The 26,347-nt window shown below is 43.8% G+C and overlaps 2 protein-coding genes across 8 annotated transcripts in view; one reads left to right on the plus strand and one right to left on the minus strand.

Moving 5' to 3' along the window:
* The window catches only part of TFB1M (transcription factor B1, mitochondrial), a 35,287-nt gene extending 10,145 nt beyond the window's left edge, over nucleotides 1-25,142 (plus strand). For 4 of the 6 annotated variants that reach the window (XM_078778766.1, XM_078778767.1, XM_078778768.1 and 1 more), the window contains exons 2-7: nucleotides 1,833-1,976; nucleotides 2,392-2,652; nucleotides 2,756-2,907; nucleotides 4,733-4,852; nucleotides 23,229-23,356; nucleotides 23,586-25,142. In XM_078778766.1, the coding sequence (XP_078634892.1) occupies nucleotides 1,856-1,976; nucleotides 2,392-2,652; nucleotides 2,756-2,907; nucleotides 4,733-4,852; nucleotides 23,229-23,356; nucleotides 23,586-23,856 (1,053 nt within the window). In that variant the 5' untranslated portion in view covers nucleotides 1,833-1,855 and the 3' untranslated portion in view covers nucleotides 23,857-25,142. Of the gene's footprint in view, nucleotides 1-1,805; nucleotides 1,977-2,391; nucleotides 2,653-2,755; nucleotides 2,908-4,732; nucleotides 4,853-13,694; nucleotides 13,851-23,228; nucleotides 23,357-23,585 lie in introns of all 6 variants that reach the window. The other 2 variants (XM_068116132.2, XM_078778769.1) reach the window with 2 other exon arrangements.
* The window catches only part of LOC137427024 (rho guanine nucleotide exchange factor TIAM1-like), a 71,612-nt gene continuing 58,763 nt past the window's right edge, over nucleotides 13,499-26,347 (minus strand). The window contains exon 13 of one of the 2 annotated variants that reach the window (XM_068116138.2): nucleotides 13,499-13,993. In XM_068116138.2, coding sequence (XP_067972239.2) covers nucleotides 13,938-13,993 — 56 coding nt within the window. In that variant the 3' untranslated portion in view covers nucleotides 13,499-13,937. Of the gene's footprint in view, nucleotides 13,994-16,126; nucleotides 16,275-26,347 lie in introns of those variants that run through there. The other variant, XM_078778764.1, reaches the window with a different exon arrangement.

A 26,347-nucleotide genomic window follows, 5' to 3' on the forward strand; every position in this document is an offset into this window, starting at 1 on the left:
GTTTGTGGTGAGGGATTACATTTGGAATGGTGGTTAGTTTGTGGTGAGGGATTACATTTGGAATTGTGGTTAGTTTGTGTTGAGGGATTACATTTGGAATGGTGGTTCGTTTGTGGTGAGGGATTACATTTGGAATGGTGGTTAGTTTGTGGTGAGGGATTACATTTGGAATGGTGGTTAGTTTGTGGTGAGGGATTACATTTGGAATGGTGGTTAGTTTGTGGTGAGGGATTACATTTGGAATGGTGGTTATTTTGCGGTGAGGGATTACATTTGGAATGGTGGTTAGTTTGTGGTGAGGGATTACATTTGGAATGGTGGTTAGTTTGTGGTGAGGGATTACATTTGGAATGGTGGTTAGTTTGCGGTGAGGGATTACATTTGGAATGGTGGTTAGTTTGTGGTGAGGGATTACATTTGGAATGGTGGTTAGTTTGTGGTGAGGGATTACATTTGGAATGGTGGTTAGTTTGTGGTGAGGGATTACATTTGGAATGGTGGTTAGTTTGTGGTGAGGGATTACATTTGCAATGGTGGTTAGTTTGTGGTGAGGGATTACATTTGGAATGGTGGTTAGTTTGTGGTGAGGGATTACATTTGGAATGGTGGTTAGTTTGTGGTGAGGGATTACATTTGGAATGGTGGTTAGTTTGCGGTGAGGGATTACATTTGGAATGGTGGTTAGTTTGTGGTGATTGATTACATTTGGAATGGTGGTTAGTTTGTGGTGAGGGATTACATTTGGAATGGTGGTTAGTTTGCGGTGAGGGATTACATTTGGAATGGTGGTTAGTTTGTGGTGAGGGATTACATTTGGAATGGTGGTTAGTTTGTGGTGAGGGATTACATTTGCAATGGTGGTTAGTTTGCGGTGAGGGATTACATTTGGAATGGTGGTTAGTTTGTGGTGAGGGATTACATTTGGAATGGTGGTTAGGTTGTGGTGAGGGATTACATTTGGAATGGTGGTTAGTTTGTGGTGAGGGATTACATTTGGAATGGTGGTTAGTTTGTGGTGAGGGATTACATTTGGAATGGTGGTTAGTTTGTGGTGAGGGATTACATTTGGAATGGTGGTTAGTTTGTGGTGAGGGATTACATTTGCAATGGTGGTTAGTTTGTGGTGAGGGATTACATTTGGAATGGTGGTTAGTTTGCGGTGAGGGATTACATTTGGAATGGTGGTTAGTTTGTGGTGAGGGATTACATTTGGAATGGTGGTTAGTTTGTGGTGAGGGATTACATTTGCAATGGTGGTTAGTTTGTGGTGAGGGATTACATTTGGAATGGTGGTTAGTTTGTGGTGAGGGATTACATTTGGAATGGTGGTTAGTTTGTGGTGAGGGATTACATTTGGAATGGTGGTTAGTTTGCGGTGAGGGATTACATTTGGAATGGTGGTTAGTTTGCGGTGAGGGATTACATTTGGAATGGTGGTTAGTTTGTGGTGAGGGATTACATTCGGAATGGTGGTTAGTTTGTGGTGAGGGATTACATTTGCAATGGTGGTTAGTTTGTGGTGAGGGATTACATTTGGAATGGTGGTTAGTTTGTGGTGAGGGATTACATTTGGAATGGTGGTTAGTTTGTGGTGAGGGATTACATTTGCAATGGAAGACGTTTAAAAGCACTTCATGTTGAATTGTTCCTGTGACCTTCAAATGTTGTTATTTTAAATAATTTGTTATATTTGACTTGATGACCAAACAAAGGCTCCATAAAGACATTCAATCCTGAAAATACAATAACGGTTAATTCGGTTCCTTGTAGTTTACAAGGCCCATGGTTGTTCTTCTCCACTTCAGCAAATCCCCACCCTTCCATTGTTCTAGGCAAATGTTGAGAACAGGCCGCAATGACTATTTCTCGATATAGCCTGCCTGCACTGCCCACCATTGGGGAGATAATCCGCATCTATGGCCTGAAAGCTCTTCGGCAGCTTTCACAGAATTTCCTCCTGGATCTGCGACTCACTGGTAACTTTATAGTGGTTAACGTTCTGCAGGGATGAGGTTAACGCTGCTGTTTTGTAGTTACCTTCGCAAAAGCGGAAGGTTATGTTTTGATCGCTGTGTATTTATTTGTATGTCTGTGTGTGTGTGTGTGTGTGTATGTTATTCGCATAACTCAAAAAGTATTCAACCGAATTGCATGAAATTTGGTGGGATGATTGGTTATTATACGGGACACATTTGATTAGATTTTGGGAGCAATCGGGTCAAAGGTCAAGGTCAAGGTCACGAAAAGGTCAAAATCGTATTTTTACCAAGTACAGAACAGTAGCTGCGGCGAAGGTATGCGCTCTACCGAGTGCCCGTTCTAGTTTGGGTTTGTTTTATAAACGATCCGTATTGATCAGGTGGAACTTCTGCATTGACGTTGCTTTTTCAGATAAGGTGGTAAGGCAGGCTGGCACGATCAAGGGATGCCACGTTTGTGAGGTTGGCCCCGGGCCTGGGGCGCTCACTCGTTCGGTGCTGTGCGCCCAGCCCGCCAGCCTACTCCTGATCGAGAAAGACCCACGCTTCGTGCCTTCTCTAAAACTCCTTTCTGATGCCGTGCCAGAATGTGTGCGTGTGGAGGTCGCGGACATCCTCGATTTTCCTCTGCATGATGCCTTTCCCAAAGACTCGTGTCGTGCATGGGATGATGGTAACACCCAAAAAAACCATTAAATCTCCCACTGACCCTACCCATTTGCTCCTTGCTTTTGAATGTACTTATTATAATGAAAATTTGCTTCTCCTCCCGCAAGATCCTCCAAATGTGCACATCATTGGGAACCTCCCATTCAGCCTTTCCACACATCTTATAGTCAAGTGGCTGGGCTGCATGGCGGACAGAGACGGCCCGTTTACATACGGCCGTACTCAACTCACCCTCACCTTTCAGAAGGAAATTGCTCAGGTGAGTAGTCGATACTCAACGTGGCTCAGCAGGTCATTGCAGATGGTTGAATGCAACTTGTTGTGTGTTGATGTATGAGGGTGTTTTTATACTAAATCGAGGCTCATGGAAGAGTAAGGTGATAGAAGGGAAAAAGAGAACTTACTGACAGTGGGACCACAGTTTGACACAGACAAGGGAATGAGCGAACGAGAAAATAGGGGAGGAGGGGAGGAAGGACAGTAACCTGCAGGGAAGAGAGTTGGGTTGTGTTGGGTTAATGGGGGTAGAAATGATTGCGGATTGTGATGGGGTTCATATTTGGCTTTGGCCATTTGTCTTTGAAAGGCGACTCTGTGGTGTAATGGTTAGAGTGTCTGCTCCGAGTGTGGGATTCGGCAGTTTAAACCCCGGCCAAGTCATTCCAAAGTCTTTAAAAATGGTACTTGCTGCTTCCTTGCTTGACGTTTGGCATTTAAAAGGATAGAGCACGGACAATCCCCATAGGTTGGCATCACCCGGGGCCCCGGGAGAGGCCTGCCCTTAGCGATCACCCTCGACTTACCCTTAGCCCGTGATCCAATGATGACCATAATTTGTTTGGACCACCATATGACCTTGACCTTCATCAGGTAGGAATAGAGTGTAAATGAAGAAAACTAGCAACGGTACCCGCCCTATGGGCGGGGCTTCAATTGGGAGGCCCAAATGAAAAGGCAAAATATCAGAAATTGAAGGCTTTTTTATTTTAAACGATTTATATAAACATCCGTTAAATCATTTTACACGCAAATCATCAAAATCTAAACAGTATTTGTAGAATTTCAATCAAAGCCACATCACTGTTCATATCGGTAAATATTATTCCATCGTGTTTGGAAAAATTGGAAAATTGGGGAAAAAATGGAAAAACAATACATCCTATTTTACTCCAGCGGGTCCCAGGATTACCCACCCAAAATTTTGTTACGATCGGTTCAGCCATTTTTGCGGTACCTGAGAACGGACAGACGGACAGACATTTGGTGAATTATAGTAAGATGTGTCCCCATCTACAATCCATCCATAAAACCCAAGATCATGAAAATCGGAGGAAAATTATTGAAGTTATCAAAAATGTGTTTTTTGTTAATTAGGTCACAATCGGAAAAAGGTAGGTCAAGGGCACAAATCAAATGACAGGTGCACAACTTCAGTGCAGGTACTCTATTATGATGCAATAACAGCTTGGAAGGCCAAGCAGTCTTTGAGATTCAATTGTAGAAACAAACCCTACAACAGCAATAAGCCTTCTCCGATGCCACAGGGAGAGGCTTACCGTATTTTCACACAAATAACCCGCCCCCTGTTATACCCCACACCTGGGGAAAAAAGTGCTCTCGGAAAATTTCAGGCACGTATAACCGGCACACGGGTATACCCCCTCCCTCTCCCGCCTCCCCCCCCCCCCCGCAAGCCAGAGGTGTGTTCAGTTGCCAAGTTTCTTGTGGAGCGCCCACAAAGTGGCTTAAGCACTCAAGCAAGCCTTCCATTCAAAACCGTTGATAAGGAATGCCCGGCTTGGCAAGTTGGAATTTTTTTTTTAGCAAGAATGGCGATACCACACAGTTGGATTTTTGGAACTAATTGAACGTATTGTGCCAATGAGCCTGTGAGTTATTTGTTTTGAAAATACGATAATTGTCTGAGCTATTGTTGTTCTTCTTTAACGGCCACTCTTATCCTACCTTGTGGGTTCGTCCGGGGGAAGCTTGGCGCGAATCTTCATGAACACTCGTGGCACTTGTTAAAGTGATTACGGGTGATGTGGCATCAAAACACGACTTGTACGTAACGTTATGTGCAGAGGCTGACCGCAGGTGTTGGAAACAAGGAGCGCTGCAGGCTGTCCATCGTGGCACAAGCTTACAGTGATGTGCGACATCGTTTCACTATCTCAGGAAAAGCTTTCCGGCCCATTCCCGAGGTATGAACAAGTTGTGTTCCCATGTGACTCCCAAGTTCGCTTTCGCTTATCGAGAGTAGTAATTGAATGAGGAACTCCTTCAATGTTTCACACATTACAATCCCTTTAGGTTTTGCGCAAGAACAAGATTGCGTCACTGTGAAGGCTGTTTAGACACAGCAAATTATCAATGTATTTCTGTCACTCTCTGTGCAGTGAGGGAGGAAAGGCACCTTTACCTGTATTAGGCTTCTTGTAATGATATGTCATGGCAGCATGCTTTTACAAGTAAATATATTTCTTATAATCACTGAATGCAAAGAACATTTTAACGCACATCATCAGTTGTCATTTACGAAAATGGGCTGACAGGATGGCCTAGAAGTACACACACTCATATCTAAGCGGTCGAGCCTGGGTTGGGAATCTTGACCCAGCTATAAACTGTCATTCTGTCTGCCAGAATTTGTTGGTGAACGTTAAATATCCCATGGTATCCTTTGTGAACTTAGATGGGTGGTGAGGCGCGGCCGCACTTTGGCCAGTTGAGGAGGGGCGGGGGGGGAGGGGGGGGAGGGGGGAGGTAGCCACCCATAGGCCGGTGGGGGTGGGGAAGTGCGGCTGCCCATCAGCCGGTGGGGGTGGGGAAGTGCGGCTGCCCTTCAGCCGGTGGGGGTGGGGGAGTGCGACCACCCATGTCCCCTCTTGACATCGACTTGCACACTGCTTCATTAAAGTGTTACTGCGGCATGTCTAAGCCTTCCCTCATCGGCCTTCCCTCGTGATTTTGACGCAAGCCTTGTTTTGAACACCGTCACACCGTTTGCGACTTGGATTTTGTAAAATAACCACTTAAAAAAAACAAAAACAGGGATTTACGCATATTCGATTTGTATGTACATTATAGTGAATATAGGGTGTTGGCTTAGCGGTTACGGTGCCGGCTTGGGATCCTAAGATCCTGGGTTCGAATCCCGATCGATCGCTGAATTAACGCCAGGGGGGTTGACTCAGCCTGTCATCCTTCCGAGGTCGGCAAATTGAGTACCAGCTTGCTGGGATGAATGATCCCGGTGTGTACCCCGATTTAGAATAGGTACACCGTATCCCTGCGCATCGTAAGAGCGTGACCAAGGGTTGGCGTCAGGAAGGGCATCCGGCCATAAAAACATTGCCTCAAACAGGGAACCATGATTGTCATGGGACCTGCAAGGCTAACCCCCGCTCCAGCGGGGAAAATGGCCTTAAAACGATCATTCATTCATTCATAGGGTGTGAGACGTCCATCAATTTGTATGTTCATGTGAATGACAAATCAACACATTGTGGGTCTTGAACATGGATCCCGCAATCGTTCGTTGGGAATGTCAAACAGGCCAATCCAAATCTCAGGTATTTATCGTGTGTAAGATGGAGTCTTATTTTTTTCCACCAGGGGCAACATTGTTGGTTATGTATGTAGAGTACACATGTGCAGGTAGTTCCATATCTTTGTGCTTCGGACCCATTGACATGTGTATGTAATATGCAGGAGAAATGGGCGAGGGCTAAAATTATGGAAGGAATTTAATGGGAGGGTGGGCAAGAAAATGGATATTGAGAAGAAATGGATTGGGAAAGGGGGAGTAGAACCAGGAGGGATTTTTGCCTTTTTTGCATACGTACTATGTAAATAGAACTTTGATGTGATGGAAAGTACGGTGTCTTTTCCTGAATACTCAACAAACAGCCTGCTTTTTAGAAGGGGTGTAAAGTTTCTGTGCCAGATCCAAATCTGGAAAGCTATTTGAAGGTAATGTAATAGTGAGAATTACCCAAATACAAGTTTGTAGACATGTACTGCAAGCCTGGGAAACATTGTGCAATGAAAACATATTTTGGGGACTTTTGTGTCTGAAATACAATCCTGAGGAAGAATGGTATTTATTTTCTTTTATTTGGGGATATGATGGTATGGGATTTGATAGGTCGAAAGGGCCATAAAATAGCAGCAGCAACAACAATAACAAAACACTGTGCTGTAACGGCACCGGAAGCACAGCCCATCTAGCTGTCAAGGGCAGGTGATGGGATGGATTTGATGAGGCTTGACGACCACAGACGAATATGAAGAAGAAGAAGAACACCAACAACTCCGTGATGGATGGAATAAATGGAGACAACAGCAACTAGAAAGCATCTGAATATGCAAAGCCCGTCCACGTCCACTTTGTATACAGACTTCTTCTTCTTCGTCTTCCTCTTCTTCTGTATTCGAAACACAACAAAAACAGCTAAAAAGAAATACAAAACAATTGACGATTTCAGCCGACCTCGACGTTTTGACCTCAAAAGCAAATTCTTACAATTTCAGGTCAATCGGATGGAATTGACGATTTTATGCAACCTTGACCTTTTGAGCTGAAAACAGCAATCGCCTTCTCGCTTTTGATTGGTGAACCAATTCAGTGACAAATTCTTAAAATTACAGGTGAATTGGATTAAAATGGGTGATTTTATGTGAGGCTGACCTTTGACCTTTTGACAAAATTATTAATTTCGCTTCTCAATATTCTCATCATAAAGCTTTGTTGAAAATTTGATGGCCAAAGCTCGAATGGTAAAAAGGTTACGGCCCGGCCAGACACACAGACAGACAGACAGACACACACACACACACACGGAAGTGATTGTGAAACTGCGTCTCCTGCTGGCTGCGCGGGGGATGGGCTAATTATAGCAATCCCAAGACAAACGGAATAAATGGTAACTATGACAACAACAACAATCCTGTGATTGTTGGGCTTGAAGCGCCACCCCATGACATCATCCAGCATGGCAAGCACTTTGAGAAATGTCTTTTCCATTCAGCCGAGTCAAAGTAAAGGGTCGTTGTAAGTTCATTCAGATACTGTAAGCAGAAATGTAAGACATTGTAAGTTATACCGAAGGTGTTTGGTGACGATGCGCAAAGTGGTACGAGGAGATGGGAAAAACGGAATGTGACGCGGACAGATGGACAGACACCAGGGTTTTGTTTTTGTAGACAAAGATGGGTAACCTGAAGCATGACCTACTCTCCAAAAGAGTTTATAAAAGTCCCAAGGAACATCCTTCAAGGTCCACGAACCTGATTTCGCTCCTCTCGGCCACGTGGGACGGAGTTGCATGTGGAAGCAATTTTTCCATTTTTTTGGTTTCCCAGCGAGCATGAGTCATTGCCAAGAAGAATGAGAATGTGCCTTGCATCACCGACCGGCATTCATTCGCCGAAGTAGACGCAGAGCACGCAAACACACGCACATTGGGGACTGGACTTAGCGTTTTGGGGTTTTTGATTCGCAACGCTTCGGGTAACCCGCAGCTTGTTCAAACCAGCGTTTGTCCTTGCGCCTTTGCCTTGGACGTGTGACCCCCAAATTGCCTTGACGTGTGACCCCCAAATTGCCTTGACGTGTGACCCCCAAATTGCCTTGACGTGTGACCCCCAAATTGCCTTGACGTGTGGAGCGATGCGGTTACAAGGCACATCTGACACGTATTATGACAAATTTCTAACAAACCTACACGGTAAGGAATGCTACGACAATGCAATTCTCCTGTATTTCGAGCCGGTTGTCTTGGCCATTGCACTTCTATGCTGGAGAGGTAACTTGTAACGTTGCTTCATCGGTTGTAACTCTTACAGAGCGATTTGTGGTTTAAAACCCCTTTTGGAGTTGTAATTGGCAGCGCTTAAGATTAAATTTTTTGATTTTATTTCATGGTTCAAAAGCTCTAACAATGTCCTCAAACTATCCATTGATGCTTGCTATAGGATGTGCATGGAGGGTCTGCTCACAATAGGGTATGCCTTGAGAGTGCACTCGCTATACTATAAGGTATACATAGAGGGTATGCTCCCAATAGGGTATGCCTTGAGAGTGCACTCGCTATACTATAAGGTATACATAGAGGGTATGCTTCCAATAGGGTATGCCTTGAGAGTGCACTCGCTATACTATAAGGTATACATAGAGGGTATGCTTCCAATAGGGTATGCCTTGAGAGTGTGCTCGCTATACCATAAGGTATACATAGAGGGTATGCTTCCAATAGGGTATGCCTTGAGAGTGTGCTCGCTATACTATAAGGTATACTTAGAGGGTATGCTCACAATAGGGTATGCCTTGAGAGTGTGCTCGCTATACTATAAGGTATACATAGAGGGTATGATCACAATAGGGTATGCCTTGAGAGTGCACTCGCTATACTATAAGGTGTACATAGAGGGTATGATCACAATAGGGTATGCCTTGAGAGTGCACTCGCTATACTATAAGGTATACATAGAGGGTATGCTTCCAATAGGGTATGCCTTGAGAGTGTGCTCGCTATACTATAAGGTATACATAGAGGGTATGCTTCCAATAGGGTATGCCTTGAGAGTGTGCTCGCTATACTATAAGGTATACATAGAGGGTATGCTTCCAATAGGGTATGCCTTGAGAGTGTGCTCGCTATACTATAAGGTATACATAGAGGGTATGATCACAATAGGGTATGCCTTGAGAGTGTGCTCGCTATACTATAAGGTATACATAGAGGGTATGCTTCCAATAGGGTATGCCTTGAGAGTGTGCTCGCTATACTATAAGGTATACATAGAGGGTATGCTTCCAATAGGGTATGCCTTGAGAGTGTGCTCGCTATACTATAAGGTATACATAGAGGGTATGCTCACAATAGGGTATGCCTTGAGAGTGTACTCACTATACTATAAGGTATACATAGAGGGTATGCTTCCAATAGGGTATGCCTTGAAAGTGTGCTCGCTATACTATAAGGTATACATAGAGGGTATGATCACAATAGGGTATGCCTTGAGAGTGCACTCGCTATACTATAAGGTATACATAGAGGGTATGCTTCCAATAGGGTATGCCTTGAGAGTGCACTCGCTATACTATAAGGTATACATAGAGGGTATGCTTCCAATAGGGTATGCCTTGAGAGTGTGCTCGCTATACTATAAGGTATACATAGAGGGTATGCTTCCAATAGGGTATGCCTTGAGAGTGTGCTTGCTATACTATAAGGTATACATAGAGGGTATGCTTCCAATAGGGTATGCCTTGAGAGTGCACTCGCTATACTATAAGGTATACATAGAGGGTATGCTTCCAATAGGGTATGCCTTGAGAGTGTACTCGCTATACTATAAGGTATACATAGAGGGTATGCTTCCAATAGGGTATGCCTTGAGAGTGTGCTCGCTATACGACAAGGTATACATAGAGGGTATGCTCACAATAGGGTATGCCTTGAGAGTGTACTCGCTATACTATAAGGTATACATAGAGGGTATGCTTCCAATAGGGTATGCCTTGAGAGTGTGCTCGCTATACTATAAGGTATACATAGAGGGTATGCTTCCAATAGGGTATGCCTTGAGAGTGTACTCGCTATACTATAAGGTATACATAGAGGGTATGCTTCCAATAGGGTATGCCTTGAGAGTGTACTCGCTATACTATAAGGTATACATAGAGGGTATGCTTCCAATAGGGTATGCCTTGAGAGTGTGCTCGCTATACGACAAGGTATACATAGAGGGTATGCTCACAATAGGGTATGCCTTGAGAGTGTACTCGCTATACTATAAGGTATACATAGAGGGTATGCTTCCAATAGGGTATGCCTTGAGAGTGTGCTCGCTATACTATAAGGTATACATAGAGGGTATGCTTCCAATAGGGTATGCCTTGAGAGTGTGCTCGCTATACTATAAGGTATACATAGAGGGTATGCTTCCAATAGGGTATGCCTTGAGAGTGTACTCGCTATACTATAAGGTATACATAGAGGGTATGCTTCCAATAGGGTATGCCTTGAGAGTGTGCTCGCTATACTATAAGGTATACATAGAGGGTATGCTCCCAATAGGGTATGCCTTGAGAGTGTACTCGCTATACTATAAGGTATACATAGAGGGTATGCTCACAATAGGGTATGCCTTGAGAGTGTACTCGCTATACTATAAGGTATACATAGAGGGTATGCTCACAATAGGGTATGCCTTGAGAGTGCACTCACTATACGATAAGGTATACATAGAGGGTATGCTCACAATAGGGTATGCCTTGAGAGTGTGCTCGCTATACGATAAGGTATACATAGAGGGTATGCTCACAATAGGGTATGCCTTGAGTGCACTCACTATACGATAAGGTATACATAGAGGGTATGCTCCCAATAGGGTATGCCTTGAGAGTGCACTCACTATACGATAAGGTATACTTAGAGGGTATGTTCACAATAGGGTATGCCTTGAAAGTGTGCTCGCTATACGATAAGGTATACATAGAGGGTATGCTCACAATAGGGTATGCCTTGAGAGTGCACTCACTATACGATAAGGTATACATAGAGGGTATGTTCACAATAGGGTATGCCTTGAGAGTGTGCTCGCTATACTATAAGGTATACATAGAGGGTATGATCACAATAGGGTATGCCTTGAGAGTGTGCTCGCTATACTATAAGGTATACATAGAGGGTATGCTCACAATAGGGTATGCCTTGAGAGTGCACTCACGATACGATAAGGTATACTTAGAGGGTATGCTCACAATAGGGTATGCCTTGAGAGTGTGCTCGCTATACTATAAAGTATACATAGAGGGTATGATCACAATAGGGTATGCCTTGAGAGTGTGCTCGCTATACTATAAGGTATACATAGAGGGTATGCTCACAATAGGGTATGCCTTGAGAGTGCACTCACGATACGATAAGGTATACTTAGAGGGTATGTTCACAATAGGGTATGCCTTGAGAGTGTGCTCCCCATATGGTATTGCTCACAATAGGGTATGCCTTGAGAGTGCACTCACTATACTATAAGGTATACATAGAGGGTATGCTCACAATAGGGTATGCCTTGAGAGTGTGCTCGCTATACTATAAGGTATACATAGAGGGTATGATCACAATAGGGTATGCCTTGAGAGTGCACTCACTATACGATAAGGTATACATAGAGGGTATGCTCACAATAGGGTATGCCTTGAGAGTGTGCTCGCTATACTATAAGGTATACATAGAGGGTATGATCACAATAGGGTATGCCTTGAGAGTGTGCTCGCTATACTATAAGGTATACATAGAGGGTATGCTCACAATAGGGTATGCCTTGAGAGTGTGCTCCCCATAGGGTATTGCTCACAATATGGTGTGTGCTTGTAATAGGCTATGCGTTATAGGCGTTATATAGCTGGATGTCTGGAGCATATTTTTGCAATTACCTATCCTCACTCTCGGGTATGCCTAGCGGAGTATGGTAATTCTAGTTTATGTCTAGAGCAAAATATTTTATAGTATTATTTCACCCAAATCGAGTATTGTTTCATGGTATCTTAATTAGTTCAAAAGTTTAATTTTCTTTCCTTGCCTGTTTAAAACAACTGGTTGCTGTGGCACATAACCGATAAGTTTATCCTTGAAATCCACCAAATTATAAGGATAATAGGAAAGCTTCCTTACTTTGTTGAAACTTACCTGAAGGCCTTACGGTTCTCTTGATCAGAACCGATGTATGGAACATCTCTCACTCCTGAGCTGGCTCTTGGCCGCAGTGTCGGGAGTGACATGGGCCTGTGTCTCGTTGACTCGCTCTGTGCACCTGTTTCCTATCCCAACCCCTCCCCTTTCATCATTCTGAGCTTGTCACATTGGTGAGGCTTCGGCATCTGATGCTGATTGTTGCGCTTGGATGCAAATTGTCCTAATATGTTTGATTTGTTTTGCAATTTTGCTTTTCTTAGAGGTTTTGATGTACCTTTTGTGGGTAAAACATCTCCCTTTTGACTTCCAGACAAAAACGAAATCCAGCGTACAAGTACTTTGTGATTGTAGTCAATCCTTTATTATGAGCTAAATGACTTGAAATCATTGCTATCCTCTGCTATTACATATGCCCTGGAGACAGTGTACCAAGACTGTTTCATGGTTGTGGCGGTGGTGGTCTTTTGACCAGTTTGACTTGACAACGCAGTGTGAGGTAGGATGGAAACTAGTGTTCGTGAAGGTGAGCATCGGTCTGCGTCGGTGGACAGGTAGAACGATGGATGGAATCAACAGAACATTGATTGAGATGTGCTAGCCGCCATGGGAAGGAAGGAGAAGCTGATGTTTCTGGCGTTAACCCTTTGTTAACGAGTAAAAGAGGGGGTCGATCCATTCATGCAGATACTTTGAGAGACCAGGAGCCCATTTGCTCCAAAGGCAAATTGAAAGACCAAAATGGTGTACCCACGAGTGTTGTGCGTTCCATTATTACTGAGATTGACGATATAAGGAGTGCATTTTAGAAAAACGCTGAGCCCTTTTGTTATCCGATATCCATTCGTGTGAAGGGCAAAGCCTTGTGGCGTTGCTATGACGACCACTGTCGCTATAGTGACTCGGGGACCGCACCCGATGACTGATTGGACCGCTTTTAACAGGATGGGGCGGCAGGGCCGGAGAGCCACCATTAGAACCATCTGTCGTTTATTTATTTTTTCAGATTGATATGGTAATTGAAATCCTGGCAGTGCAGAAATTATTCAAAATAGCCCAGTGATGGAAATTTTGTATGAACATAGTTATGTATGAGCAATGGCAAGAGACTGTTTAGAATTGAAAACAAACATACAAAACAAACAAAGAGTCGACTTTTTATTACCTGTAGCATTGTTACTACTCCATTTATTTCCTTATTCTGAAGCAGTTGTTTGTCAGAATCAGGTTGGTGCGTGATTTTGATGTTCACTGTTCAAATCAAAGTTGAAAAGTATGCTTTTACTCTTGGAGACCTAAACATACTCCCTCATTGGATACATGTCCACTGCGGGTTGCTCAGGTGAATGTATCGAATCTACAGTCGGTCCAGGCCATTGATCTTGTGGAGCCGACGATCGCGATGCCAGGGCCAGTACGATCCCACCCACAAGCAGGAGAGCTGCTGCGGACCAGGCCACAAAAAGGGCATCGCCAAGGTCGTGCTTCATCTCGTCAGGTTGATTAGGGTCGTGGAACTGCGTGATTATTGTTGTTGCTGTCCAGGACGGAGGCCCCGCGATGGCGAGGCCAGCCAATGCGAGAATCAGACCGCTTCCCAGAGATAATTTGGCTTTGGCTTGTGGCTGCTTGGCAGCACAGCTGTTGGAAGAAGAAACATTACAACACTTCAGCTACTGTGTGCAGACAAATAATGTTGCAAGCTGTTTTAAGGGAGGTATCCACTTGTCGTATTAACAGTGCCAGGCTCTGTAAAATAACAACATTTCATTTCCGGGCACTTGCTGCTCAGAAATCCGTGTTGGTTTTTTCAGGTCACTTTGGTTCTGTTACATTTGTGTCCCATATCTTGTGGAAATATGTACCCAGTGAGTCGGTAATGTCGAGGAGCAAGAGGATTTGTTTTCAGAATTGCCATAATTTCCCACCCAACCCCCTTGGTCTCTCCACCATCGTGGGAAGCGGGAAGGTGTTGGTTGGAAATGGGTGGGGAACTTCGTGGGAGGTTCAGGGAGAGGTGAGATCTATTTAATGGCCCTGACCTGACACTGGGTACTCCCAAGCACGAATGCAAGAATTGGTGGAGGTAGGCCAAGCCGTTTCTGATTCCATAAGGAACAGACATAAAGACATTGTCTTATTTTATATCAGCAAAGGTATCTGTCCCCAGTTACGGGAAAAGTTTAACTTAATCTTCACCTTTGAAAGATAGGACCAAAAACGATATATAGCACGATATCTCAAAAAGTTGTGGACAAGTTATGACAAATCTTGGTGGCTGAAATGGTTTGACGACAAGAAAAAGCCAATTCGATTTTGGTTCAGGTCTATATCCAGATCCGGCCTATCGGTGGTAACTTAACATACACCGTTCAGCTTGGTGTGCTATTCTAGTTGAACATACCTGTTCTCCCATCAATTTTAAAAGTGAATGTTGAGCTTTTCAAACGCAGCACGGGATGCGGCCGACATAAACGGGAGACAGACAAATGCAAGGACAAACTCCACGGTTCAAAATACAAAATATATGACTTCCCTTCCAAGGAAAATCAACACAGAACGAGACCATTCGGCCATGAAGCCTGCGCAATGGTTGTCAACGTATCACAGTTTTTTGTATACAGTCAAGGCTCGCAGAGGAGCTGGAACACTGAACAGATCAGGACAAAAGGGACAGTAAAGAGGGAGGGACAGCAATAGCAGAGTTGAAGGACAAAATAGAGGGAGACTTGGATAAACAATGTCTGAGAAGGAATGGGTGGACAGCATGGACACAGACGGAACCTTCTCTCCCCCCCCCCCCCCCCCACTCTTTCTCCCTCACACTTCTCTCTTCCCCCACCCCCCCTTTCATTCTCCCCCACCCCTCTTTCCCTCCTTTCCCCGCCCCTCTCTTTCCCTTCGGCCCTCTCTCTCTTTCCCTCCTCTGCCCCACTCTTTTCCTCCACCACCCCACTCTTTCCCTTCTACGGTCCTCTCCCTCTTTCCCTCCCCCGCCCCTCTCTCTCCATCCCCCACCCCTCTCTCTCCATCCCCCACCCCTTTCTTTACCTCCTTCCCCCACCCCTCTCTCTCGTCCTCCCCCGTACCTCTCTTCCTCCCCGCCCCTCTCTCTGTTTCTCCCCTGCCCCTCTGTCCCTCCCCCGCCCCTCTTTCCCTCCCCTGTACGTCTCTTCCTCCCCGCTCCTCTTTATTTATTTTTGCATGCCCTGCCTAAACATGCATCGAAGAATAACAAAATTTGTGCATAATCATGCATTTTGAGCATTGAGCGCTGAGTGGAGTTATTGCCTGGCCTGCATCACAAACACCCTTAAATGGATGACTTGCAAAAATGAGGTTGGCAGTTTTGATGAGTTAGGTAATATTAGTGCGATTAAAAACCCATAAGCTCGTTGTTTGCACCTTTTGTCAGCCAAGTCACCACCCTTCCGGCCTTGCCACACTCTGTCCAAAAGTGCTTTCTCGTGAAGTTTTCTAATCAACATTGCAGTATCAACCATGCTCAAATAACATCATATCTGGTAGCACTGACATTTATACTCGACTATCTTTTCCAAGTCTGTCATTGGCCTTTTACCGGGTACACTTCATGCCGATGGGTGCAATTGCAACTGCCAGTAGACCCAGACCGATCCCGAGTGCTGTCAGTCCACGTGCCGCCTGCATCTCTCTCGGCAAGCCGAGCATGGAGCCATAGGCCTGGCATTCGCTTTCACCACTGGTCCGCACCACGCACACACCCCACAGGCCCTCCCAAGCTGATTCGGAGCGGACAAGGTTGGCACCGATGTGGGCTGATACTCGCCACTGGGGCATCGTCGCAGCAAAAAATGCCAACCCCAGGCCAAGCAAGGCGAGCATGAAGCCGCTCATTTGCTGGGCGCTATTTGCCATCTCTTTGGCCTCGGATGACAGTGATCTGCAGGAAGGAATGCTTGCATGAATTTGGAAAAACGCATCATTGTTAATTGTTCAAACTTGGTTTGGTGTCTAGTTCGCTACTTTTCTTAATATGAACCACCTGCCATGCTTACACCATAATGGCTTCACCTCCATTCCACCTGCTAAAGTATTCACCCCCTTCCAATAATGCCATATTTATATGAATTACGAATTATGTAGAAACAATTTTTCCAAATGAACTTTTTTATTCATAACTGAAGAGATCAAACGAAACACTATTATAGTTGAAGGAGGTTACATGTCAGGAATCTCTGCAAGAAACATGTACAAATCAAAATTCACTGGTTGCACAAGTATTCAGTCCCTTAGATCAGTACTTGGTGGAAGCACCTTTTGCAGGAATGACTGCTATGAGTCTTCTTGGATAGGTCTCTACCAGCTTCACAGAGTGAGATGATGAAATCATTGCCATTCTTCATGCAAAAATTGCTCTAGCTCTGCCAAGTTTGATGGGGATCGTCGATGGACTGTAAAATCCAAGTCTCGCCATAAATGTTCAATTGAGTTCATGTCAGGATTTTGACAGAGCAACTCAATGACGTTTATTTTCTTCTTATTCAGCCTCTCCAGTGTGGCTTTTGCTTTGTGCTTCAGATCATCGTCCTGCTGAAATGTGAATCTCCTACCCAGTTTCAGATTCATGGCTGACTCAAGCAGGTTTTCATCAAGGATTCTCCTGTATTTTGCACCATCCATTGGCCCTTCTATCCTGACAACCTTGCCAGTCCATGCTGATGAAAAGCAGCCCCATAACATGATGCTGCCACCACCATGCTTGACAATAGGGATGGTGTTGTTTGGTTGGTGTGGTGTTAGGCTTGTGCCAGACACAATGCTTTCAATAAAGACCAACAAGTTAAATTTTTGTCTTGTCCGACACCAAAACATTTCTCCACATGCCTGCAGTATCATTAAGATGCTTTTTCGCAAACTCTTTACGAGCTTTTAAATGTGTCTTTTTCAGTCATGGCTTTTTTCTTGCCATAGAGGCCAGCTTTGTGAAAGGAACGGGATATTGTTGATTGATGAACACTGCAGATCTTTTCAAGTCATTGTTGGATTTACAGTGACATCCTGAACCAGTTTCCTGCTTGCTCGGCTGCTGTCTTTGGATGGGCGACCTGATCTGGGTAGAGTCTGGGTGTTATGATGCCCCTTCCACTTCTTCATTATGGATTTTTTCACTGTGCTCAGAGATAATGAGTGACTTTAAAATTTTCTCATAACCCTCTCCTGAAAGGTGCTTCTTTGGAAAAGTCCTTGGTCTTCAATGTTTGCTTTGTTGGTTGACCAATTGAGTTGCACCTTAAAACTCTGATAAGTGGGAGAGTTTAATTTTTAAGTTAAACCACTAATTACATACAGGTGAAAGCGTAAACACCCAGAAAAAAGCGTAAAGCGTAAAAAATGTGTAAAAGAAAGGTGAAGCATAAAACGATCATCCAAGATTACCTACACAGAATAAGACTAATTCTGAAGTCATCCCTCTCTCCAATGAATAAAATCCAAGCTATAAACCAACTTGCAGTACCGGTATTCCAGTATAGCTGTACAATTGTAAACCGGCCACAATCGGAGATCCACAACTTAGACACCAAAACAAGGAAACTTCTAACTATTCACAAAATATTCTACAAAAACCAATGCATTCCGGGGTTTTACTTGCCGAGACGAGAAGGAGGAGGCGCTCTGATGGAGCTGAACCAGGTGCATAGAACAACATGTGTAGGACTAGCGGAGTACTGTATGTGAAAAGCTCAACGGGCTAGCAACTGAAATTTGTACACGAGCAAGAAAATAACAAATCGGAAAAAGTATCCTTCATCCATTCAGCAACAAACTTCCAAAAACAGGTTCAAGGGCAGGATACTACACAGGGAAACGAAACAGAAACAAATACAGCCCCAATGATCGCAAAGAAGAAAAAGGAAAATTACAAAAATAAATATCAGCAGATATACTCTGACAAATGGGAAAATGACAAAAGAGGAGGAAGATTTAAAAAAGGAGCTTGACAGAACAGGGATTGACAAGGAAGTCTCATTGGAATGGCTAATAAAAGGTCAAATTAATTGGGATGGAGAATGAGTTCATAAATGACCAAGGACACCACACTAATGGCTTTAAGAAAATGGCGGGGTTGAGCCAATCTGACAAATGCAGGTTTTGTGGAGTAGAAACAGAAAGTACCAGTCGCCTCCTTTTTGGATGTAAACCAGACCGAAAGTCTAACAGCGGCGTAACCGGGCTTGTAAAATATTATAAACCACAAACACAAATGATTAGCTTTTTAAACAGTTGCTAATGCTGTTTATAACATTAAACAAATAAATTTTGAGGAATCCAGACATCAGTGAGGTAAGTGTTACTTACAGAACTGAGGGAAGATCTACTGTAATCTAGATTATACCCCACAAGGGTTGGGTACGTACCGTATTGTTGGAAGAGCCGTAACGCCGATGCTTTCGATATTTGATGGTTATTTTAACAATCTGTTTTGTTTGTGTTTCACACTGAATGAAAAACGTAAATGAAGAGAATGGTGATTGTGATATTTGACAGGTTCGACCATATGTTCGGCATGAACGGCATATAAATCAAAATGGCGGTGTGTGGAGAGTCAGCCACCGTACCGCCTTAATGGCATCAGATGTAATCACATCACCCTGTCATGTGACCAGATCTTCAGCTCTGATTGGTATACGTTTGAGGGGACATTACATACATACATACAGATGGACAAACACTTTTCTAGACGGCTTTGCCCTATGGGCTACGCCTTAAAAACTAGTGTCGGGAAATTTGTACACAGAAAGACATGACAATGTCTGTAGAGTAATCCACTGGCACATCTGTAAACATTTCAACATTCCGGTTCCAGAACAATCATGGAAACACAAACCAAATTCGATCCTTGAAAATGAACACATAGTGAGTGCTCACGCATGACAAGATGATCCCATCAAGTGTAGACATTGCAGGCGGAGCATTGAGACCAGACATAGGGCTCAACGAAAAAAATGAAAAGACGGATTTTGAGGTTTCAGTTGATTGAGGTTTCAGTTACCAATAACTTTGGAGTAAATGTTTCAGAAACCAAGAAAATGCTCAAATACCAGGATCTGAAAAATGAGGTCAAGAGGCCTTGGAAATTGAAGAAAGCTGAAATTGTACCAATGATAGGTCGGAGCAACAGGGATGATCAGAAAAACCCTTACTGAGCACTTAAAAATCATTCCGGGGAATATCACTACAAACTACAAGTGGAAGAAGGAAGTTTCACAATCTGGTTCATGAATAATGATCCTTTACCGAAAAAGGAGATGGAGATCAAGTTCTGGGAGAACTTCCTCCCACCTCCTAAAACCCGTATATGCAGATAACAACCATGTGCTTTTTCTGGTCTTCATCAATGATCTCTCTGACTCTCTTGAAAATCCTCTCTATATCTTTGCTGACGACTCTACTCTCTGTCGCTCCATTCCTCATCCCTCAGATCGGCAGTCTGCAGCCTCCTCACTCTCTGCAGACCTGGACAAAATCACAGACTGGTCAAACAAGTGGAACATGTCTTTCAATCCTGACAAATCTCACACTCTTACAATGTCTCTCTGAAAGGACCGACTGGACAACCCTCCCATCTACTTTCTCAACAATCCTCTCCAAGAAGTTCTATCGCTCAAGCTTTTGGGTCTCACTATCTGCCATGATCTTTCTTGGGAAAACCACATTTCCAAGCTGGCCTCCAAAGCCAGTCGCCGACTGGGCATCCTCCGTCGTGCGAAGTCCTTCCTTGGCACACCTGAGCTCCTCACCACATACAAGGCTTTCATCCGCAGCTCAATGGAATACTGTTCCCCCCTCTGGGCTGGTGCTCCTGCCTCACACCTTGCTCGGCTTCATGCTGTTGAGGCCAAAGCTTTCAGAATCATTGGAATCTCCTGCGATGTAGTCAACACCGAGGGCCTTTCACTCACTCACCGCAGGCAGGTTGGTGGTCTTTCTGTCTTCTACCGACTCCTCTCCGGCCTTGCTCCCCCAGCTCTCTCTGGTCTCTGTCCCCCAAATATTCCTTCAGGTCGCACAAGATCTGCCTGCAACCCTCTTATGGTTAAACTGCCAAAGTCTAGGCTCTCTGCTCACCTTCACTCTTTCATTCCCCTTTTCTCCCGCCTCTGGAACAAACTCCCCCACTCCCTTCAATCCCACTCCTCCCTCCAGGTCTTTAAAACAGCTGTTCACCACCATCTCTTATCTTCCCCCATCGAAAACCTTGATCTTTTCTACCCCCGGTAATTCACCCCAGAGTCCTTGCAGTGTTCATATGTTTTATTCCTCTCCCACCTCCCCCCAAGTCCTCCCGATGTCCCTGCTCTCAAATGTTGTGTTTGTGTCCTTCCCCCTCTTCCCCCTCTCTTTTGTGTCCTTCCCCCTCTCTCCCCATCTTGTCTGCCGCTCCCCTTGTTTTTTGTGTTTTGTGTGTCGGTTTGTCTTTTTGTGTGATTAATGTTAGCTCTTTCACGAGCCTCGATCTTGTATACAAAAAAAAAAAAAAAAAAAAAAACCCAATGTGAAACCTATTACACTTATTTTGTAACATTTCAAACAAATAATTTGCTCCTGAAGTGATTAAGGGTTAATTAGGCAAAGGGGTTGAACACTTATGTAACTGAGAACCATCTGATTTTCTCTGTTAATCTAACTTATTCACATTTTATCTGCATTTTTAGCTTTTTCACATTGGAGTAATTTGTGAAGACTCTATATATTGATTTGATTTGTAAGCATCATGAAATAAACTCAGGTGGCATCAAAATGTGAAAACTTTGGAGGGGGTGAATACTTTTGCAGGCCACTGTACATAGTGACTCAGAAACCAGAAGGGGGTAAAGGAGAAGGGGTGAGTTTTGAAGGAAATCCCCCAAAAAGCATATAATAGCAGATATACCCCACTCCCCATCACCCAACAAAACGATAACCAAAGATATCCAGCTTACCTGTTTGATGTGGTGGCAGCACCACAGTGTCTTCACCGCCCTGTGCTCAACACAAGCAATGAGGGATTGTTCGGCTTCCGAGGTGTCCAATTGAGAGGTGCTTTAGATGGCCCCTTTCAAGGACCCGTTGGGGTGGAGATTCGAGCCTCTGAAGCAGATGAATAATATTGCTTTCAAAATACAATTGTCCGTTTCTGCTCACCGCAAATCAAAGCTCGAAATTACCTGGATCTGCATATTCATTGTTCGGCATCGTGTGTGTTCGACCTCGTGTTGTCAAGGACGCTGTCGAACCACGTCCTCTTTTTGGTTTGTTTTCTGCACGAGGTGTTGACACAAATGTTGTTTTGTCGAAAACAAATACACGAATTTTACCTTTGTTTTCCCATTTGTCCTGGTTGTGTGGTTTACAGTACAAGGCGCATTTGTAAGGAAGGCCTGATATTTGTTTTGGTGGCAATTTTTAACATGGATGATGCATGTCGTGTGTAAGGTGGAGTTGTCAAGTTGTGTTCATGGTAAATTAATTTGAGATGCACTGTCTTCCACATTTTTTGGAGTTGTCTTGTAGGAAATGTAACTTCACTGTAGATCTATTTGCTAAACTTTTGAGGCCTTATTTTCATGGCTTTATTTTGGTGCATCTTTGGAACGGCTTTATATATTGTGGTGTATAACCACACGGGTTTGGGATATGTGGTTAAATGCCTTGAAGGTTTTTTTAGTAAGAGGTGTTCTTTGTTTAAAAATATTGGTGCACCATCAATATAACTTGTTGTTGTTTCATCATTGTGTGTGTGTGTGTGTGTGTGTGTGTGTGTGTGTGTGTGTGTGTGTGTGTGTGTGTGTGTGTTCGCATCTCTATATTTTTGCTTTAAAAATAGTTTCTCTGCCACCGCCTGTCTGATCGATGCAAAACTTTAAACGAAGGAGAGACTCCCGATGAAGAATATTTCATTGGTAACTCTGATGTCATAGGTCACATGGTATGGCAGCCATATTGGATCCAAGGAAAATTGGACATAATTTTCTCCAAAACCGCTCAACAATTTTTTTTTGAAACTTGGCATATGTCATCAACTTCTATGGATTATTTAGGGTGATAATGATGACATCATTGGTGAAGTGGTATTCCAGCTATAATTGGTTGAATTGAAACTTCATGTACCTGATGTATGACCTGATGCGTGTGAATAATAAAAGTGATGATGCCCTGGGGCACATGGTATGGCAGCTCAACTGGATTAAAGGAAAACAATTGACATTTTCTCTGAAACCACTCAACAACAAAAAATTTGAAACTTGGCATATGTCAGGTCATCAACTCCCCACGGGCTATAATCGAGTGATAACGATGACTGACGTCATTGGTGAAGTGGTATTCCACCTATAATTGGATGAATTGAAATCTTTATCCAAAAATATCATAAACTTCATATATCTGATCTATGACACGATCTGAGTAAAGAATTAAACTTATGAGGTTGATGACCCATGCCAGGAAACTGTGACATAACAGAGTGCATGGACGACACAGGTACATACACCATAATAGTGGCGACTTCAATTAACGATGGTATTTTTGTTCAGAATGAATGCGTGAGGCGAGACTATGCACACTAAGAGTGCCCTTCTAGTTTATATTGTGATCTCTGCAAGCCCTGGCTTTTGTAAGTAAAAATAATTAGTGACTGAGCAAAAGAGTAAAGTTAAATTTGTACATCTCTCCACATTTGCACGCATAATATGCCGATTGCTATAAATCATAGTGAATGGCACATTTACATTGATGGTCTGCATAGTTGGAATACCTCCTCAGCCCACCCATTGACCTTTATGATGGTGTTCCCTTTGTATTAAATAGAGAGATCTAGCTTTGCACAGTTGATTTACCATCGCTGTTCCTCCTCTAGGTCGATGTGGGGGTTGTGACATTTGTTCCACGGATCGTGCCATACGTAACACAACCATTTTCTGTTCTCAACAACTTGCTCCGCTGCCTCTTCCACATGAAACGTAAAAACTGCCGACGTGGACTCGAGTAAGACCCACATCCCATTCTCCCCTATCCTGCCAAGCACTCCATCTCTTCTCTACCCTTCAACCTGCATTTGCACCTCACCTCGGTACTTCCTTTCTTCATCTTTCCAAACTATCCTCTACTGCAAACCAACAGATGCTTCTAAGTGCAGAACGAGAATATTTATCTTCGCTTATTTTGTAAAGAAATTAATTCAAAGACCTGCATGCTGGCCTACCCTCTCGTGCAGGTTGCTTTTCCCGACAGAAGACCGGCTCGAGCTCACGGAGCAGTTGTTGTGTTCCGCGGATGTGCCTCCCAACACGCGGCCTATACACCTTACTCTTCCTCAGATCTCTGCATTGTGTGATGCTTACGCCACAGCTTGCCTGAACAATGCAACAATTGCCTCATACAACTTTCGCGAAGAATGCCGGCGAAGCAAAATCGTGCGTGGAGTCGACCTAAAAAATAATAAAAAGAGATTCAGGACAAGTAAGATCAGGTCGGACAACATCTAAAGGCCCGTGGAAGCGACGACGACTAGCGGTGCAGCCAGAAATTAAATGGAATGGCAAATGAGACCATTCGAGTCAGCAGCAAAGAGTTTATACATTATGCTTCCAGACCACATCACGTATCAGAATCGCAGCAAACGTATTTCTCATTGACACAATTTGTATGCCTAAGACAAAGATACTTCGGTAATTTCGCCGCTTCATAATAATAAAAGCGCACCCTTTGTGAACACGATGGCATTTCCTCTGCCCAGAAGAAGTCAACCCTACCCATCTGGATGAGAAGTCTATTGGCCGGGAAGGTAAAATGTAGACGCTCCGTCGCTAGACCTCTTTGGCTCTCAGCGCGTCATGTAAATGGGCTGGAAGATGGACAATCGGTACAAAAAGCCCTGTTATTACACAAACCGACGTTCCAGACTCTGCCCGGCTGGATGAAGCAGATAAATGTAGGCCCGCTTGATACCACCTTTATTGTTCATCACCGTGAAAATAATGCCTTTGCTAGAAGCACTCCGACGCCTGACAAATTGCAAGTGCCTAATGGCACAAGAGCTTTATTATTCTAATTGAGGTATCGTCTTGGCTCGAGGCCTGCACCCAATCCGACTGAATTGCAAGCAGGCTTTTGCACCTGACGTATCATCGCTTGGAGAAACTGACACGGAGGCCAATTTGGCACGATGGAGGACCGTTGTACGGTATTATTTTAATCTTTCTCGCTCCAGCAAGCTTTGTTTGAGAAACTCTAATCATACCTCCAAAAAGATTCATTTTCCTGCTGCATTGTTCCTTCATCCAATGCAAACTGCGGTGGAAACAGAATTACCGGTAGTCGGTTGCACTGATGAACATATACAAGCTCAAAGGCATGAGAAGAATAGCGATGCATAGGACAACGAACAGACAACTGAACCAAAAGGGCACAGCATGTAGTAATCGCACAAATATGAAAAACGTTTTCATCTAGATCTAGAACCATACTAGAAAGAGCAAAAACAACAAACAAACTGCACACGATCCCGCTGTACCATCACCAATGATAGGCCGCGGTGGTTGAACGAGGCCGAACAAGGGGGGAACCCCATAAAGGTATTTGAAATCATGTGATAATTATTGGAAAGGTTTTTTTGGGTGTTGTGGAAGTGGATTTGTTTACGCCATTGTACGGTGTGATAGTTGTACAGGGCCTAGAGCATACCCTTTAGACTTTAGAAGGTGGTACCTGACTAGCTGTTGCACCTGCTTACCCTCTTGTGTTCATTAAAATAACCCACATATTAACCCTTTTTGAGCTGGTACCCTGTCCAAGTTTGGAATTCTGGATGGAAGTTGACCATCTCGCAGTTTTGGGTGGCAAGTAGCCCATTCAATCACGGACCGGCCTTCACTGGGAGATCGTCAGTTCGAAAGTACAACCCAAACGGTTTTGAGTGGAATGGTAGAAATAGTGCGATTGATTCCAAAATCAACTTTTCTTATCTCATCTCACCTGCCAGAGGCATCTGCAAAGTGCTGTGAGGGTAGTGCATGTATGTTGGAACTGACAAGCACTTAGAACAAGGTAGGAGTTGGAAGGTGGATGTTCCAATTGTCCACTTGTCAGTCACTTATTCGTGGTGTATGGATTAGTAACTCAGGAGGGACATGTTGTTGCTGCCAAAAATAAAATATAGGTTCCTAAGAGCGACTGTCACAGTCTAACAATGTTGTGGCAGTAGCACAACTACCTTTGAGATGGCAAGCCTGGGCTTGGTTTCCAACCTGACTCTTCTTTCACGGCCATAACTAATCCTTCGTTTTTGTGGGGTGGGCCAGGGCAAGCTTGGCTAAAGTTTTTCACGAACCGGTTGGCCAGGCCTGACGTTCGACTAAGGTTTGGGCAAGAATTTGGAATTTGGCCAGTGGGCTGGGGATAGCTCGTCTACTGTGGGATGTTTAACGTCCACCAATCAATGCTGGCAGGTAGTATGGGCCATTAAAGTAGTACTTGTAGCTACTGTTCAAAATTCCTCAACTTGAACGATCAAAGTTTGACACGAAGAGGTAAATAATAATCGTTAATCGAGTAGGTCAAAGCAGATTAAGTCTAGAGCCAATTGTACAATCATTGTGGTTGTCTGCACAAGCATAGTGACCCGCTAATCACCTCGCCCACATAAAAAAGGGAACTCCAAAAGTTTATCATCTTTGACTTGCTCATTAGTTTGTGCACACCAAACAGCAGATGCAATGGGACAAACGTTAAATAAAAAAAACTTTCATTAGATCCACAGCTCTGAAATATTCAAGTTAAAGTGAATCGGAATGACATTTGGTATTCATTCGCTTACTCTGGATAGTGTACTCGGGTTTGGCTGTTTAATGTTACCATCTGAACACTCAGCTCATACTTCGATCAGACGTTTGTGTATCATACCACGAGAAGCCCATGGGGAAAAAAATACATAAAAAAAAAAAAGAAGACAAGTACAGATACATTCAAAGTACATTG

Source organism: Myxine glutinosa, chromosome 5 (genome assembly GCF_964187855.1).
Source record: "Myxine glutinosa chromosome 5, kmMyxGlut1.1, whole genome shotgun sequence".
Classification (NCBI taxonomy): domain Eukaryota; kingdom Metazoa; phylum Chordata; class Myxini; order Myxiniformes; family Myxinidae; genus Myxine; species Myxine glutinosa.